This window comes from Chelonia mydas, chromosome 6 (assembly GCF_015237465.2).
Source record: "Chelonia mydas isolate rCheMyd1 chromosome 6, rCheMyd1.pri.v2, whole genome shotgun sequence".
NCBI lineage: Eukaryota > Metazoa > Chordata > Testudines > Cheloniidae > Chelonia > Chelonia mydas.
Window position 1 is genome coordinate 22,163,567 of NC_051246.2, and position 16,061 is coordinate 22,179,627.

Sequence of the window (16,061 nt, forward strand, 5' to 3'; positions counted from 1 at the left end):
GAATTCACATGTGCAGAACATTTCAAAGAACCACAGTTACTATCCGGCAGTAATCGTTCTATACTTACCTGTAACAAGAGTTCTTGGAGATGAGCCTTTGCATATTCACACTTTGTGCTCTATGCCCCCTTCCTTGGAGTTTCAGGTTAGGAATTCCCAAATTATTGGAAGGAACTGAAGGGCAGTTGAGGCCATCCTCATTGTTCATACCTTCAGAACCCTCCAGGATGGGAGGGGGAAGAGGGGTGAATAGTCCCAACAGACACTGCTTTCCAGAAGGTGCTGGAAGCTTGTGATGCCGGCAACTTGATCCTACAAATGTGAATATGCAGAGGCTAATCTTGAAGAACTCTGGTTATAGGCAAGTAACCTCCATTTATGTAGCCACCTCCCTACTTATCTTCCAAGTTATTGATTCTGTGCAGATACTCTGGAAATATATTTTCTGCATCAGCATATGTGCCTGTTGATTATACAAACTCAGATTACCTCAAGTTATTTCTAATTTTCATAGCTTGGTATTTGACTTTAAGAACGTGAATCTGGAAATCCAGAGAAATGCCACTTATGGGTAAGTAACTTAGGTCTTGTCCACATGCAGAAGTTGCACCAGTTTAACTTAAATTGGTTTTAGACTGATTTAGTTAAACTATTGCAAATCCCTTTGCAGACACTCTCATTTCATTGTAAGAGTGGCTTATTCTGATTTAACTTAAACCTGTTCCAAATCAACTTAAACTAAATTGAAATAAATTTTGTTTAAGTTGAAAAAAGTGTGTCCACACAGCCTTTTGTGCAGCAGGTTTACTTAAAGTGGATTAAAATTACACCTTAGGTTGAATTGGTGCAATTTTCATGTAGCTAACCCCCTAATTTTCATTAGTGTAGTAGAAGAGGTTCACATAATAGTTTGTTCTATTTTCTGTTTTTAAGGTCTTTCAAAAATCGTCATTAATCTAATTAAAGGAGAGTCTTTATTCAATGATGCTACCACTACAATTGTGTTTGAACTTTACAGGGATCTTATATCTGACCAACATTCTGAATTTGGTAAGGCAATATTTTCCATAATATTTATTCTCTTTTGATCCTCAGTTATTCTGAGACCTGTGAGATCCTAGTTATGCAACAGAACTCTGATTTCTCTGGTAAACACACACAAAATTATCTGACAAATTGACACTTTTGAGACAGGATAAAATATATTTAAAACATTCAGAAGTAAAGATGCATAACAGTACTGAATGATACTCATTTTTATAATGTTAAACAGTTCAGTAAAACTATCTGGGTTAAAATAAACCCCTTGTTTTTCATATTTCCTGTTGCCTCAGAAATTTCAAATTTGGACATTTTAGAATTGACGCTGTATAAATTGATTTATAGCAGTTGGGGAGCCAGAGGGTGTGGCCATTGGGCTGAGCATGTGTGTTGCAAGAATCAGATTTTTGTCAGTGGATTGTGAGTGGGGCTTATTTGGAAGACACATTTACATGTCTAACTTTAAGCTCATTGGGAGTTTCAAAGATCCAGTTGGGCGCTCTCTGTTGGCCACCCTCCAGACTGCTGTGAGGAGATGCAAGCCTCTGGATCCTTGGATGTTTTAAGTCTCCAAAGTTTGCATAGAGTCCAGGCACTGCTCTAATCTTGGGTCCCCTAGGCACATCCTCAAGGTGCAAATTCTGTCTAATTCTCCCTTCTGAGAACTGTAATCCGCTGTCCAGCTGCCTCCCTCCCCCCCGGCACATAGGATTAACCCTTCAGACTCCCTCATACTTAAATATATCCTCTTCCAGAACTCTACCTCAAGCTGTAAGCTTTCTGATTTATAGTTTAACTCTTTCTGGAGGCTCATAGTAATTGCAAAACATATAACACACATGGATAAACTTTCCACAGAGTCTAACACATTTGCTTATTTCCTTAATCATATAAAGCACAAGAGAGAACAAATTATTTAGAAAAGAATAAACATTCCAACTGCAATACACCCTTCCTAGCTCACCCTTCCCATGGAAGTCCTTAGGGGTGACCATATGTGTCCAGCAAAGCAGACAGGGTTCGCTGCTTCACCCAGGCTTCTTCACTCTGGGGTGCTTCTCCTTCATGATGTTCTCTTCCCCCAGCTCCTTTGACTATGCTCTTTTCTGCCATGTGCTTCCTCTTCCTGTGTTGCTTTCCCTTGTTTGTATGCCCCACTTCCAACATCTGCTTCCTTTCTTGTGTCTTTTGGTAACTTTCTACTGCTCCAAACTTCCCCCGCCCAACCCCCCCCATCCCTGCAGAGGGGTTGGGTAAAATTGGTTTTCTTAAGCTTGAGGTCATGTGTTATTTGAGTGTTTGCGCCTGAATAGGGTTGTTCAAAGTACCTTCCTGTTATCCTCAGTCTGAGGAAGACATGCTTTTCATGCTGGTAAGACATGGTAGAAACAGAGAGAGAGAGAGAGAGAGAGATGCATTCATGTTACAGTGATTTTATTATAAAATTTCATTTTGTCAACCAGAATTCATAATATGGACAGACAAAGCTCCCAAATCATCATAGCTCTTCTGAATCTTAGGAGGTTTATAAGAGCCTGGCCACCACAGGTCTTACCCTATTGTGGCTGTTTAGAGGAGGGGACCAAACGAATTGATTTTTCATCATTTTTGTTATGGAGAGTGTATTTATCTTTTAAAGACTCTGAAGGATCTTGTGTTTCCAATCACCTCCCTGTTGGAGGTCATCAGGAGAACCTCAAATGGAATGTTTGGTCCCATTGTCAGTTTTATGTAACTTTTTTTAATTGACAACATTGACTATGCTTCATAGCATGTTTTTGGAGCTCCAATTTTCCCCAAGATTAATGGCACTCTTGTTTCTGAGCTTTGATGTTTTATGTATAGTTCACTGTAGTCACCATAGTCCTATACCTCATGACAGATTGTTTGGAAGGGTTTTTAGAGATGAAGTAGAACTGTGGTCGGTGTTGAGCTTGGCGTTAAATTTTAAAACTTTCAACTGTGGGTAGGCTCTTACCTTTGCAGCCCATCCCCAGCAGTGACTCTTTCTGGAGGGCTGTTGTTCTGGATGACCCCGGAGTTAAACTCTGCAAGATTAAAATTATTATATGATGTTGCATGCAAAGATTTGATAGCCCAACCATGAAAGAGTAAACTCATTTTTTGATAGAGATGTCAGAACCCTCTGCTAGCTTGGCTAATCCACATATTTAAAAATACAATGGAAATTTGCTTACAAAAATTAATTAAGATTGCTGTTGTACTACAATACTTTCTTGTCCTCAAATATCTTTTCTGGTTTTCATAAGTCTGTGGGCTTTTTTTCTTGTCAAACTTACGTTCTTTTTGAAGATATGTGGAGAGAGCTTAGTTGAGCATTTCCTAGTTATCGGATGTTTGAATTTGGTGTGTTGAAGTCTTGCATTCCAGAAAATATAGGGACAAGAAGTCACTCTTGTGCAACAAAAATTTTAACTCCACTTTAATGCATTTTAGAAAAGTGAATTACTAATTTATAATTCAATCTTATTTTCTCCTTTTACAGCTAAAGAGATTGTTATTAAACTAGTATTAAAATTTTTTGGAAGTACCATATTTGGATTTTTGAGTTCAAGAATAGTTATATATTGGCTGTCTCATGTCTTCAATGATGGATTAACTGAAGTAATTCTAAGCTTCTCAATGACATACCTGATTTTCTTCATTGGTAAGATAAGGAATAACTGTGCCCCTACTAATTCAACTAAACAAAACTGAACCTGATTTTCTGAGGTTTTTTTTTTGTTATGTGTATTCAAATATACATTTATTTACTAACAAAAATGTTACATTACAGTGATGTTAACCTAGCCATGTGTGACACATTTAACAGCATAAACAGAAATACGGTAAATTACATATTTAACATGTAAACCTAGGAATAAATAGTCAAAAACATAAATGTTATGTGACCAGGTTAATGTTGTATTGAGAACCTTAAATTCTGCATTGTTACTTTGCATTTGACTACTTTTATTTTAACTTTAATATTACACTAAAGAAGCATCTTAAAATTGTATATAATTTCTTATATCTGTCTGCCTGTAAATCCAGGTGCCTTAGTTACCATGAGTCCAATTTTGCAGGGTAGAGAGGAATTAAAACTAATAACTGGAAAAATGTAAACCGTTAAACAATTTTAAGCACTGCAGGTCAGTAAATGAAAGTTTTACTGTTCTCATACTAACATTAACAAGGCTATGTTGTACATATTTTTTATTTTATTATATAAGTTTAACACGATTAGTTATATATTAAATTATATTCTTTTCAAAAGAAAATATTACATATGGTGTTTACAAAATGGCCACATAAAGTTTTCAGTGCAAATAGATGGCCTCACATGGACAGTCAGTATATTACATAGCACTTTTTTTTTGCTTATGTCACTTTTGGAGAGCTATAAGTAGACAATGAAACTGCAGAATTTAGATATGAGGCTCAATCTTTCTGTAGTCTTGCTGTGCTTCAAATCAGGTGGACAAGGTAGTGCATCCAGGCCTGGGTAGGAGTCTTTGTCCCATGTCAAACCTCTCAACTATGATGCACGGTGCTTTCAGAGGTAATTCACAGCTCCAGCCTCTGTCAAAGGGGTGCCATCATATTCAAAACATTTAAAAGGCCATACAATTTTATATAAATAGAACACAGAGTCTTGGGGTTCATGAGAATTTGTCCATTTATTCTCAGAGGCTAAAAGCCCACAAAAATATTTTTTTCAGGTGAATCATAATATGTATCAGTGATATGTATAATGCTCTGGGTCACTGACACTATAGACATTTGTGTTTGTGCTGATACAGCTTTTTTCAAGGCTGTTTTAACTTCTGATCTTGAGAAATTTTCTTGCCCTGTTGTTGTTGAGTGAATAGTGCATAGATCCCCTTAAGTTAGAGATTGATTTTACCCATTCAGAGAAGAGAGAGGTTTTCTTATCTATAAAGAGTCAATAAGATCATTATTCTGTTGTACTGTGGTGCACTGTTAGTGTGCTTATTTGTTGTTTGTCCTATTTCTGAAATATTTTTCATTGAGGCCAATCACTTTTTCTTTATATGTAGTTTCAACTTCAAGTTTTTATTCTGTTGTATTATCGTTGATTAAGTGCTTCACTTAAGCAAAACTTGGGTGTGATTTTCTTACTCTTCTTTAACCATTTCTCACTCCAGCCAAGTGCCTCTCCCCTCTCAACTTATAAATATACTTTATTGTGAGTTAAATAGCATTCATGGGTGAGGCTGCTAGATCACCTGCATTGGTGGTCAGAACTTCTGCTCTTTCACTAGTCATTTCTGCTTGTTCAAGAGTGACTTAAGCAAAACTGTCTTCTGGTTAGAGACTGACGTTGTCCATTACAGAAATACCATTTTCAGGTAAGAGAGAAATCTATTTAAATTTGAAAACTATGCACAGTACGTTTTTTACGTAGAAAGATATTCTTCTTCTTCGAATGATGTCCCTGTGGGTGCTCCATTTCAGGTGTCTGTGCACCCCTGTGCCGTTGATTGGAGAATTTCAGCAGCAGTGTCCATCTGGGTTGTGCATGTGCCGTGGTTGTCTTGCAGCGCTGTTGGCACCTCATCTATTGTATATGCGACTCGACACCATCAGTTCCTTCTCAATTGCCCTAGCCTGAGACGGAGTTCCATAGCAGTGTTCCAACATCTGTGACAAACCTAGAAAAAGTAGTTAGAAATAGTTTTAAGTTTCATAGTATAGTTAGTAGTAATTTAGTTAGTCTTCATTGGTCTTAGTTACTTAATTTTTTTCTTCTTCTTGCCTCAGAGCAGGAAACATTCAACCCCATTCAACAATGCCTGGTTCTCCAGGTTTTAAAAGATGTGGCACCTGCTGAGATGCTATACCTGTCTGATGGTCATTCCCTCTGTGTCCACTGTGTTGGTGAGTCATAGGTCCCCCAGAAGTGCACTCAGTGCAGTACTTTGAAGGCCAGAGCTAGACAGGATCAAGACCTCCATCTGAAGCTCATTCTGATGGAGAAATCTTTCCGACCGGCCTCTGACCCAGGGCAAAAGACTCCCAGGTACATCACTCTCAGTGACGCACAAGGCTTATTCCTCAAAAAGATCGAGGAAAAGAGCTATGACCTCAGCGCAGAGACTAAAAAGAAATGGTCTCCTGCTAGGTCGCTGTCCTCAGTGCCAACCACTTTGCAGGTAAGCACCTTTGAGGCACCAGGCACTTCTGGCACCATCCACATTGGAACGCCATTGGAAAGAGAAGGAGTCGAGGCGCACATCTAAACCTTCCTCCTACTCTACGGCACCAACAACACCGGTGAAATACACAGCTCTGAAACCCTCACCAATGGCTGTGCCACCACCACTAGTGCCAACGACTTCCTTGGCACCGACAGAGGGCAAAGACGGCATCGTCCGCACCGAGCAAGTCACGTCGCAAACCGTCGGCAGCGTCCATGATACTGTCTAAAATACTGACATCGATAACAAAATCGAAGGCACCACATCAGTTTCTACACCAGAAAGACATCGTGGTATCCTCAGTACCTCTCTCGCTGCTCTTCGGCACCGATGGCTCCCCAGAGCATACATCACTGGAGCAATCAGCCTCACCCACTGCCCCGCCATTCTCTAGCAATGAGGATGACAAACAGGAAGAGGTTGCTTTCTCTTCGTGCCACTCTTCACCTATCGAAAAAAGACCACCTTTGGGACCCATGAACTCAAGGGCCCAATATGGGCAAGAGGACAGCCATGGATGTGCCCACCCATGCCTTTTCTTATGCAATGGCCACCCTGAAACCCATGGGCAGCATACAGGGCGCATTACAACTGACATCCAACCCCACTTAGAGCTGAGATGAGATTGCCACCACCATGCTGCATACAGGAGACCTCTGATGTCCATGACGAAATGGGGGATGAGAAAGAGGAGGGCACAGAGCAGGACATGATATCACCTGCGCATAACTCCTCATCACCAGATGAAACCATAATACTCCCACCACTGCCGATGATTTTAACCAGTTCCAAAAACTGTTTAAAAGGGTGGCGCAGAGTCAGGAGATCCCACTCGAGGAAGTGTCTGACACACAGCACAAACTCCTCCAGATTCTCCAGATCTCTTTAAACCTCTAAAATTGTGCTACCAATAAATGACACCCTGATGGAGCCAGGAAAGACTGTTTGGCAAACACCAGCTACTGTCCCACCAACACATAAGAGGGCGGACAGGAAGTATTACATGCCCGCCAAGGGTATAGACTTCCTTTTTTCTCGCCCCTTCCCCAATTTCCTGGTAATGGAGGCCTCAAACCAACACGGCAAACAGCCACAGTATAGATCCACTCCGCAGATAAGGAGTGGAAGAGGCTCGACCTGTTTGGACAAAAGGTCTACTCTTCTGAGACCTTACAGTTCTGCGTGGCAAACTACAGCACGCTCCTGGCCAAATATGACTATGACAACTATGGCAAACTGAATTATTTTATTAATGACCTTCCAGAGGAGAGGTGGGAACAGTTCAAAGGTTTACTCCCCTAGGGACAACATGTCACCAGAACTACACTACAAATGTTCCTTGATGTGGCAGACACTGCTGCAAGAACAGCCATAGCCATTGTAATGTGCAGGGCATCCTGCCTGCAATCGTAAGTAAGGCTGCAAGTCTGTCACGGATTCCGTGTCTTTCCGTGACCTCTGTGATTTCTGCAGCGGCCAGCAGCAGTTTGGGTGTGTGTGGGGGGCTCAGGGCTAGGGGCAGGGAGTTGGTAGGTGCCGGGGGGGGAGGCACTTACCTTGGGGTGGAGGCCTGCTTGGCTCCCACTGGCATGGCCTTGAAGCTCCTAGGTGGAGGAGGAGCCAGGGGGCTCCGCATGCTGCCCATGCCCATAGGCCCTGCCCCCGCAGCTCTCATTGGCTGTGGTTCCTGGCCAATGGGACGTGCACAATGGGGCTTGTGGCGGGAGCAGCTCGCAGAGCCCCCTGGCCCCTCCGCCACGTAGGAGCTGTGGGGACATGTGGAACTTGGTAGGGAGCCCCTGCCAGCCCCCCCAATCCTAACCCCGCCCCCAGCACCACCGGGGGTCCCTGGCCGTGCACCGTGGCCCACGCCCCCCAGCACCAGAGAGGGCCCCAGACCACCTACTCCAGCACCCATGGTTCCCCTGGACAGCCCCTCCCAGAGCACCTGTGGACCCCCCACCCAATTTTAGTTAGGGGTATATAGTAAAATTCAGAGAGAGGTCACAGGCCATAAATTTTTGTTTACTGCCCATGACCTGTCCATGACTTACTAAAAATACCTGTGACTAAAACGTAGCCTTAGCCATCAGGCATTCTGAAGGGCCTCCAATTAAAGGTGGAAGATCTTCCTTTTGACAGGGAAAAACTTTTCTCTGCCAAAACCGACAAGGTCCTCCACTCTATGAAAGACTCTTAGGTAACCCTCTGTACTCTTGGGATATACACACCTGCAATGAAACGGAGATGATATCAACCATACCAACATGGCAGGGACACCTCACTCCCATATCAACAACGACAATTTAATACATCTTCAGAGGCAAAGACAGAAGCCCCAGAGATGTAGAGCATCTCAGACCCAGCCCTCTACATCACAATCTGCATTGGCTAAGCAACAAATTTTAAAATTTGGTCGAGGGTCTGAATGACCTCCCTCACCTGACCGCTCAAATATTGATGACCAGCCAGGTCTTGGGTCGCCAATTTACGCGATTTTTACCATGTCTGGGCATCAATTAGTATGATCTCTAGGGCCCATTTGTCCACAGTATCAGGCTACTCCATCCCTTTCACCTCAATACCAACCTCTCAACCCCCCTCCCCATCCCTCTTCAGGGAACCTTCTCACGAGCACCTTGTGCAACAAGAAGTAAACCATCTTCTACAATTAGGTGCTATGGAGCAAGTTCCTCCACAACACAGGGGGAAAGGTTTCTATGCCCATTACTTCTTAACACAGAAGAAAAGGGGATTCTAAATCTCAAAGAGATCAGCAAGTTTGTACAAGCCCAAAGATTCAAGATGGTTACACTGGCCACGATAGTACCTGTGCTAGCAAAGGGGGACTGGTTTTCAGCCATTGACCTATAGGATGCTTACTTCCACATCACAATACATCCTGCTCACAGAAGATTCCTTTGGTTCACACTAGGAATGGATCACTGTCAATAGAGTCCTACCATTTGGCCTTTCCACAGCACTGTGAGTGTAGTAGTGGTGGCACACTTACACAAACAGGATAATAATATTTCCATACCTCAGCAACTGACTACTAAGAGGCCCCACTCAATCAGAGCAATCAACATTACTCAAAAGACTATTGAACTCTTTCAGAGCCTAGGATTACAGATAAAGTTAATAGAAATCAACCCTAGTCCGTATATAACAATTGGACTTCATCAGAGCACACCTTGACTCCACAGAGGCCAGAGTATCACTACTGATGAACAGATTCTTGACATTGACAAATCTTATTTCAGTAGCTATGGAGAGTCCATGCATATTGGCACATACTGTGATGGGGTTGGGCCAGATGGCTACAGGAGAGTGATAGAAGGCAGATATATTAGCCCCAGGTTAAGTAGGTCTCATTTCCCTGGGTAAGGTAACAGGGAAGGTTCCAGAACAATCAGGAACTTTCTGGAAACAATTAAGGCAGACAGGCTGATTAGAAGACCTGCAGCCAATCAAGAAGTTGCTAGAATCAATTAAGGCAGGCTAATCAGGGCACCTAGGTTTTAAAAAGGAGCTCACTTCAGTTTGTGGTGCGTGTGAGGAGCTGGGAGCAAGAGGCGCAAGAAACTGAGAGTGAGAAGGCGTACTGCTGGAAGACTGAGGAGTACAAGCATTATCAGACATCAGGAGGAAGGTCCTGTGGTGAGAATAAAGAAGGTGTTGGGAGGAGGCCCATGGGGAAGTAGCCCAGGGAGTTGTAGCTGTCACTCAGCTGTTACAGGAGCTACTGTAGATAGCTGCAATCCACAGGGCCCTGGGCTGGAACCCGGAGTAGAGGGTGGGCCCTGGTTCCCTCCATCCCCCCAACTCCCTACTTGATACCGGAGGAATTGAACTGGCTGTGGGTTCCACCAGAGGGGAAGGTCTCTGACCTATTCCCCGATCCACTGGGTGGATCAACAGAGACTGCGGGGATTGTTCTTCTTCCTTTCCCCATGCTGGCCAGTGATGAGGCTAACTGAGTGAACTGCAGATTTGAGCCACAAAAGTGGCCAAACTGAGGGCTGCCGTGAACCTCTGAGGCGAGAAAATCCACCAATAAGCACAGGACCCACCAAGACAGAGGAGGAACTTTGTCACAATACCTACCTACAGATACTAGGACATATGTCATCCACTACTTTTTTGGTAAAACATGCACAACTGCACATGCGCTGCCTACAAAGCTGGCTACATTCTGTTTACATACCGAAGAAACACATCTTGAACAGCAGCCTGACAGTGCCCACAAAGATCAAAGAGTCTCTGTGGTGGTGGATACATGCAGAGCATGTATGCATGGGGATCCCCTTCCACCAAGACCCGCCATCCATATTGATTACAATGGATGCCTCCTTAATTAGCTGGGGTGCTCACCTGGAACACCATGCCATTTAGGGGAGATGATCTTTGGCGGAGACACAGTTACATATCAACCTACTCAAACTATGTTTTGTTTGCAATGTGTGCCTACACTTCCTCCCACTGGTAAAGAATGAAACAGTAGGTGTGATGACTGATAACATCATCTGCATGTTCTATATAAATTGACAGGGAGGATCCCGATCCCAATCCCAATTCCTATGCACTGAGGCCATGAGGCTGTGGAACTGGTGCATATGCCACGACATAAACATCTCAGCCTCCTGCCTTCCCAGCTGTCAGAACATGACAGCGGATACGCTGAGCAGACAGTTCTCCCACAATCACGAATGGGAACTAAACAACACAGTTCTACAGTCCATATTCCAACAATGGGGCTTCCCATCCATTGACCTGTTTCCTACAGCACAAAATTGAAAAAGCTCATACTTTTGCTCAAGAGCAGGCCTGGGACCCTGATCACTAGGGGATGCCTTCCTTCTCAAATGGGATGTAACACTCCTCTATGTGTTTTTACCGATACTCCTGCTGTCGAGGGCAATGTTCCCTCTAATTTTTGACAGGCCATGTGCACAAGAAATTTCTTCTGTGCAAATTTTTGAAGCAGAGTTCAAATTTGTGCGCCATGAAGCAAATGCGCCCAAGCGAGTAAAATGCATTTAAAATGTCTTAATTTGCAATATGTGTCAATTTATATTGGTTTTTAGATAGAGACATCAAACGTAAAAAAAAGAAAAATAAAAGTTTTTTTTTAAATTTAAAATTTTCCTAAAATATACCAATAAATGATTATCAGCCAAGAATAAGATATGTAATTACAAATGCATTTTAATTTCCTTATTGGTCGAAATGTCAGAGACTGCTAAACTAACCTTACGGTTTTTCCCTGGGATCTTTTTCATTTGCCCATTCAATATAAACTCTGTCCAGATCCATCAGTCCTCCATCCAGCTGGTAACTCTTAATACACATCAGTATGTCCAAATGATTTACTTGTAAATGATTCCGTAGTTTGTTTTTTAGAGTGTTCATTAAGCTAAAGCCATGCTCACAGTCTGCACTTGATGCTAGGAATGTTCCTCCAATATCCATCAACTTTGCAAGATCCTGAAACTGTTCGTTCTGGTGCGCAAATGTCACCATATCCAGGAAACTTAAAACCAATTGGCTTTTGATTCTTTCGGCTACTGCAAACTTGAAGTCAACTTACTGGCTGACTATAACAATCTCTTCAGCAAGTCTTTGTATTTTGAACATAGGGATTTGACCTGATGAATTCCAAAATTGAAGTCACACTTAACTATTGCTGCACAATCAAGAGCGGACCACTCCTGGACTTCATCCTTTGGAAACCTGTTTGCAAAATGTGCACACAAGATGTTTATGAAAGTTATTATGGAACTGGTATCAATTTCATTATTTTCTTGAGAGCCTATATCTAAGAGAGCCTTAACTTTGTCACTCCATAAGACTGAATCTCCAAGGTACTGTCTTCTGATCTTGTTCAGTTTACCTAAGATAAGGTGAAATGCTTCAAGAGGTGTAAGGCCCCTTTTCTGGAGCAGCATGGATAGTGAAGCCAGCTCCGACAAAACATGGTTCAAAACTTATAATGTTATTTGGTATTCCATGGTATTCAGCTTTTTGTAGCAGTATTTAGAAATTGGATCAGTATCTTTGTCTTGCTCAAAATATTCCAGAAGAGGATTATAGTTGCAAATAATTGCTCAAAGTGCAAAGTGCCTAGATAACCAGCGCACTTCATTGAGTGGCCTGAAAGCCACTGCCTCGCATTCAGAAGCATCCACTATTTCCTGAAGTTTGCATTTTCTCCTGGATGACTGACAGAACACTGTATAGACAGTTCTCATTAAGGTTCTGATGTCTCTTATCAGCTTGACCTCTTTCCATGCATCGGAAATCCCCAAGTCTTCCCGGTGTGCAATGCAATGTTACTGGGCTAAGTGTGGAATATCACGTTTCAGCTGAGCCACCACACCATTGAGTTTGCCCAACATCAGGGAGGCACCATCAGATGTGAACATCACCATTTTCATTAAATCAAGTTGGTGTTTTTTATAAAACTCTTTGATTGCAGACATGATTGAAACAGCATCACGTTCTTGCAATCATAATAGTCCACCAAACGAAGTTTTATAGTCTGCAGAATTTATGGATCTATATTTAGAGTATCAAGTATCTGTTAATGGATATATCAGTGCTTTCATCAACAGCTAGAGTATGAAACATTGCCGATGCTATTTCATGCATGAGGTCATTTTGGACAATTCAGTTGATAATTTCAAGAAATTCAAAAGCATAATTTTTACTTCTCCAGCTTGCTGGTTTGTGCACATACTTTTCTATACGGTCATTAATATCCTGAACAGAAAGCATTGAGCTGTTCATTTTAATAGCCAACGACACATTGTCAATAAGTACCTTGATTTCTTCTGGGTTTGAGCGCTTGCGTTCAAGATTAGTTTGCCTCCTCTGCTTTTCCGCTGGACTTTCAAGAATCATGCTAAGCAATCCGCTCCGTAAGGAAGGGTTTTTGTTTCTAAGTCGTGTGACACCATCTATATGAGACTTACTTGACAGATTTAAGAAATCTGACGCTTTAAGAAATCCAACTTCCATACATTGTTCCACATTCTTCCTGTTGAAAATTCTCCTGGAGCTCTGGCATCTCGACAATATACACAAACCACTCGTTGTCCTCATTATATGTGAATATTTCACAAAGTTTAACAGGCATTACATTATGTAACTTCAGTGTAACCGTCTCTATAGTCTCATCCAGCCACCCAGATTTAAATGAAGTCGCTGTTCTTTTATGCTTTAGACCTCTAGACAGTGACATTTTGGGATTGATTTTTTACCTGATTGGTTTATTTAAAATTAATACTTTTATTATATGGCTACTATTTCAATGTGCTTAACAGCGTGACTCGACAAAAGGGCAAACGGGAGATCATTCAGATCAAGATACTGGAAGTTTGTGCATAGCTCTGATCACGTCCGTGTATCTGCAGCAAAAAAACACTGGAAAATGGTAAAACATCACGAGTAAATGTATGAAGTCCAATGCCTTTGAAAGATTTTAAATCACAAAAACAATACTTACCTTTGTTCATTTCTGGGAAATCTTTGCAGTTCCTTAGCAACTACAGGCAGGCATTTTGACTTATTCGAACGTACTTGGGTTTGTACACAGCCAAATGAACAGACTACAAGGAGATGTGTGGGTCCCCTCCTCCCGAACATCCCGACGTGATAAACGTTCCATGTTTGAAATGCTGGCGGGGAGGGATACGATTCATTGCCCTCCTTTCTTTTTTCCCCCCCTTGCCAGCTAGTAGAATCTGGTTGTGTTGGTAGATGGCGGGCGAACAATGTCAAAAGTCGCCCATAAATAGGGTGACCAGATTGCAAGAGTGAAATATCAGGACACACTGGGTGAAAGTGGGGGCGGAAAAGAGAGCCACACAGCTCCCCTGGCCTGCACCCCCTGAACCCACTATGCACAGAGCCCCCCAGCAACCCCACACATTTGACACAAATGTACAGTGCTGTGCACACCACCACCCCTGCCCAGTGCCCACCCGCCCACAGCCCCACCACAGCTGCCCAGCACCCCACACAGAACCCCCCACTTGCTAGTTTCCCAATACACACAGATTTCTCCTCCCTCCCAGTGCCCTTCCCCACAGCCCCACCACCACAACTAAACAATGCCCCACACAGACCCCCACTGCCCTGACACACACAGATCTCCCCCACTGCCCAGCACCCCTTAACAGGCCCCCACTGCCTATCACCCCAAAACACACAAACCTCACCCACTGCCCAGCGCCTTCCACACCCTCACAGCCCAGCACCCCGGACACACCTCCCAGACACTCATTCCACCACACCCTGCCCCCTTCCCTGGCTGCGCTCACCAGCCCTGCTGGGAGGTTTCTGGCTCCTAGGGTCAGAGTGGTGAGGTGGGGGGGTGGTCTCCACTCTCCATGTGATGTGCCTGCCACAAGCGTGAGCTCCGTGGCTTCCATTGGCCAGGAAAAGCGCTAATGGGAGCTGCCGGAGCTGCGGAGTGGGGCTTGCAGGCGCCGGCAGCATGCAGAGACCCTAAGAGCCAGCAGATCCCTCTGGCTCTTAGGGTCGGATCTGGTCCGAGGGGGGCACCTGCAAGCCCCGCCCCCGCAGCTCTGATTGGGCAGGAGGGAGCCGCCCACACTGCAGGCTCCTGCCGGCGGGTGGGGGCACTTCCGGGAGCTGCCCCAGGAAGCGTCACCACGCCAGCCCTGGGACTTTGGTGGTGATGGTGAACGGGTGCGTGTGTGCATGGTGTTTCCCCGTGTGTGTGGGGTTTAGAATCTGTGTGCGTGCGCACAGCTTAGAGGGAACAGTGGTCGAGGGTAATACACAAGATATACCTCAACAAGTCCAGGGTCATACCGATAGTCCACACATGTCCCAGACAATCTTGATACTCCTACCTGATGCAGATGGCAATTGGTGCACCACGACATCTCCTACTCCAGAGGAACCTTCTATCACAGGACAAGGGTTGGATTCTCCACCCGACTCTGGAGAGACTTCATCTGAAGGTGTGGCTCCTATATGGTTCCATCATGATGAATTAGCCTGATCGGAACAAATCACTATTTATGTGTTCCCTAATACATCTATCAATGAAAGTAGCGTTCTTGGTCACTATTACTTCTGCATAGCAAGTAAGCGAGATGGGGACCTCATGGCCCATCCTCTGTATACCATATATTTTAAGGATAAGGTCACCCTGAGACCTCACCCAAAATTTGTACCCAAAATAGCATAGTCTTTTCACCTAAACCAACTGATTCATCTCCGTACATTGTGCCCCAAGTCCTGTGGGAGCACGCAAGACACTATTGTACATACTCTAGACATCAGACAAGCACTAGCATTCTACTTGGACAGAGCTAAGCCTTTCTGGAAATCTCCAAAGTTCTTCATCTCCACAATGGAACGCTGAAAAGGTTCCCCTATATCCACACACAGACTGTCCAAATGGATCTCTAGCTGCATCCACCTGAGTTACCAACAGAAGAAAATACAATCCCCATCAGGGATCAGAACTCATTCTACAAGATCACTAGCGACTTCAGTTGCCTTTCTGAATAATGTTCCACTCAGGGACATATGTAGACCTGCTACCTGGGCCTCTAAACACATTCACAAAACATTACACAGTCACTGAGGGCTCAGGATCGGATACACTGTTAGGTTTCACAGTGCTGTCCTTGATCACTCAAGCAACGATGAAGCCCCTTCCATCCACAGTGGGGCACTGCTCTACAGTTACCTGAAGTGGAGCACTCATATGGATATCATTAGAAGAAGAGAAGGTTACTCACCTTGTGCAGTAACTGA

General features: G+C 43.6%; 1 protein-coding gene across 1 annotated transcript in view; it reads left to right on the plus strand.

The window, feature by feature from the left end:
• LOC114018710 (sodium/hydrogen exchanger 10) overlaps positions 1–16,061 on the plus strand; it is a 304,510-nt gene that overhangs the window by 50,059 nt on the left and 238,390 nt on the right. The window contains exons 5-6 of the mRNA XM_043548755.1: positions 934–1,050; positions 3,548–3,709. Of these exons, the coding sequence (XP_043404690.1) occupies positions 934–1,050; positions 3,548–3,709 (279 nt within the window). The remainder of the gene's footprint in view (positions 1–933; positions 1,051–3,547; positions 3,710–16,061) is intronic.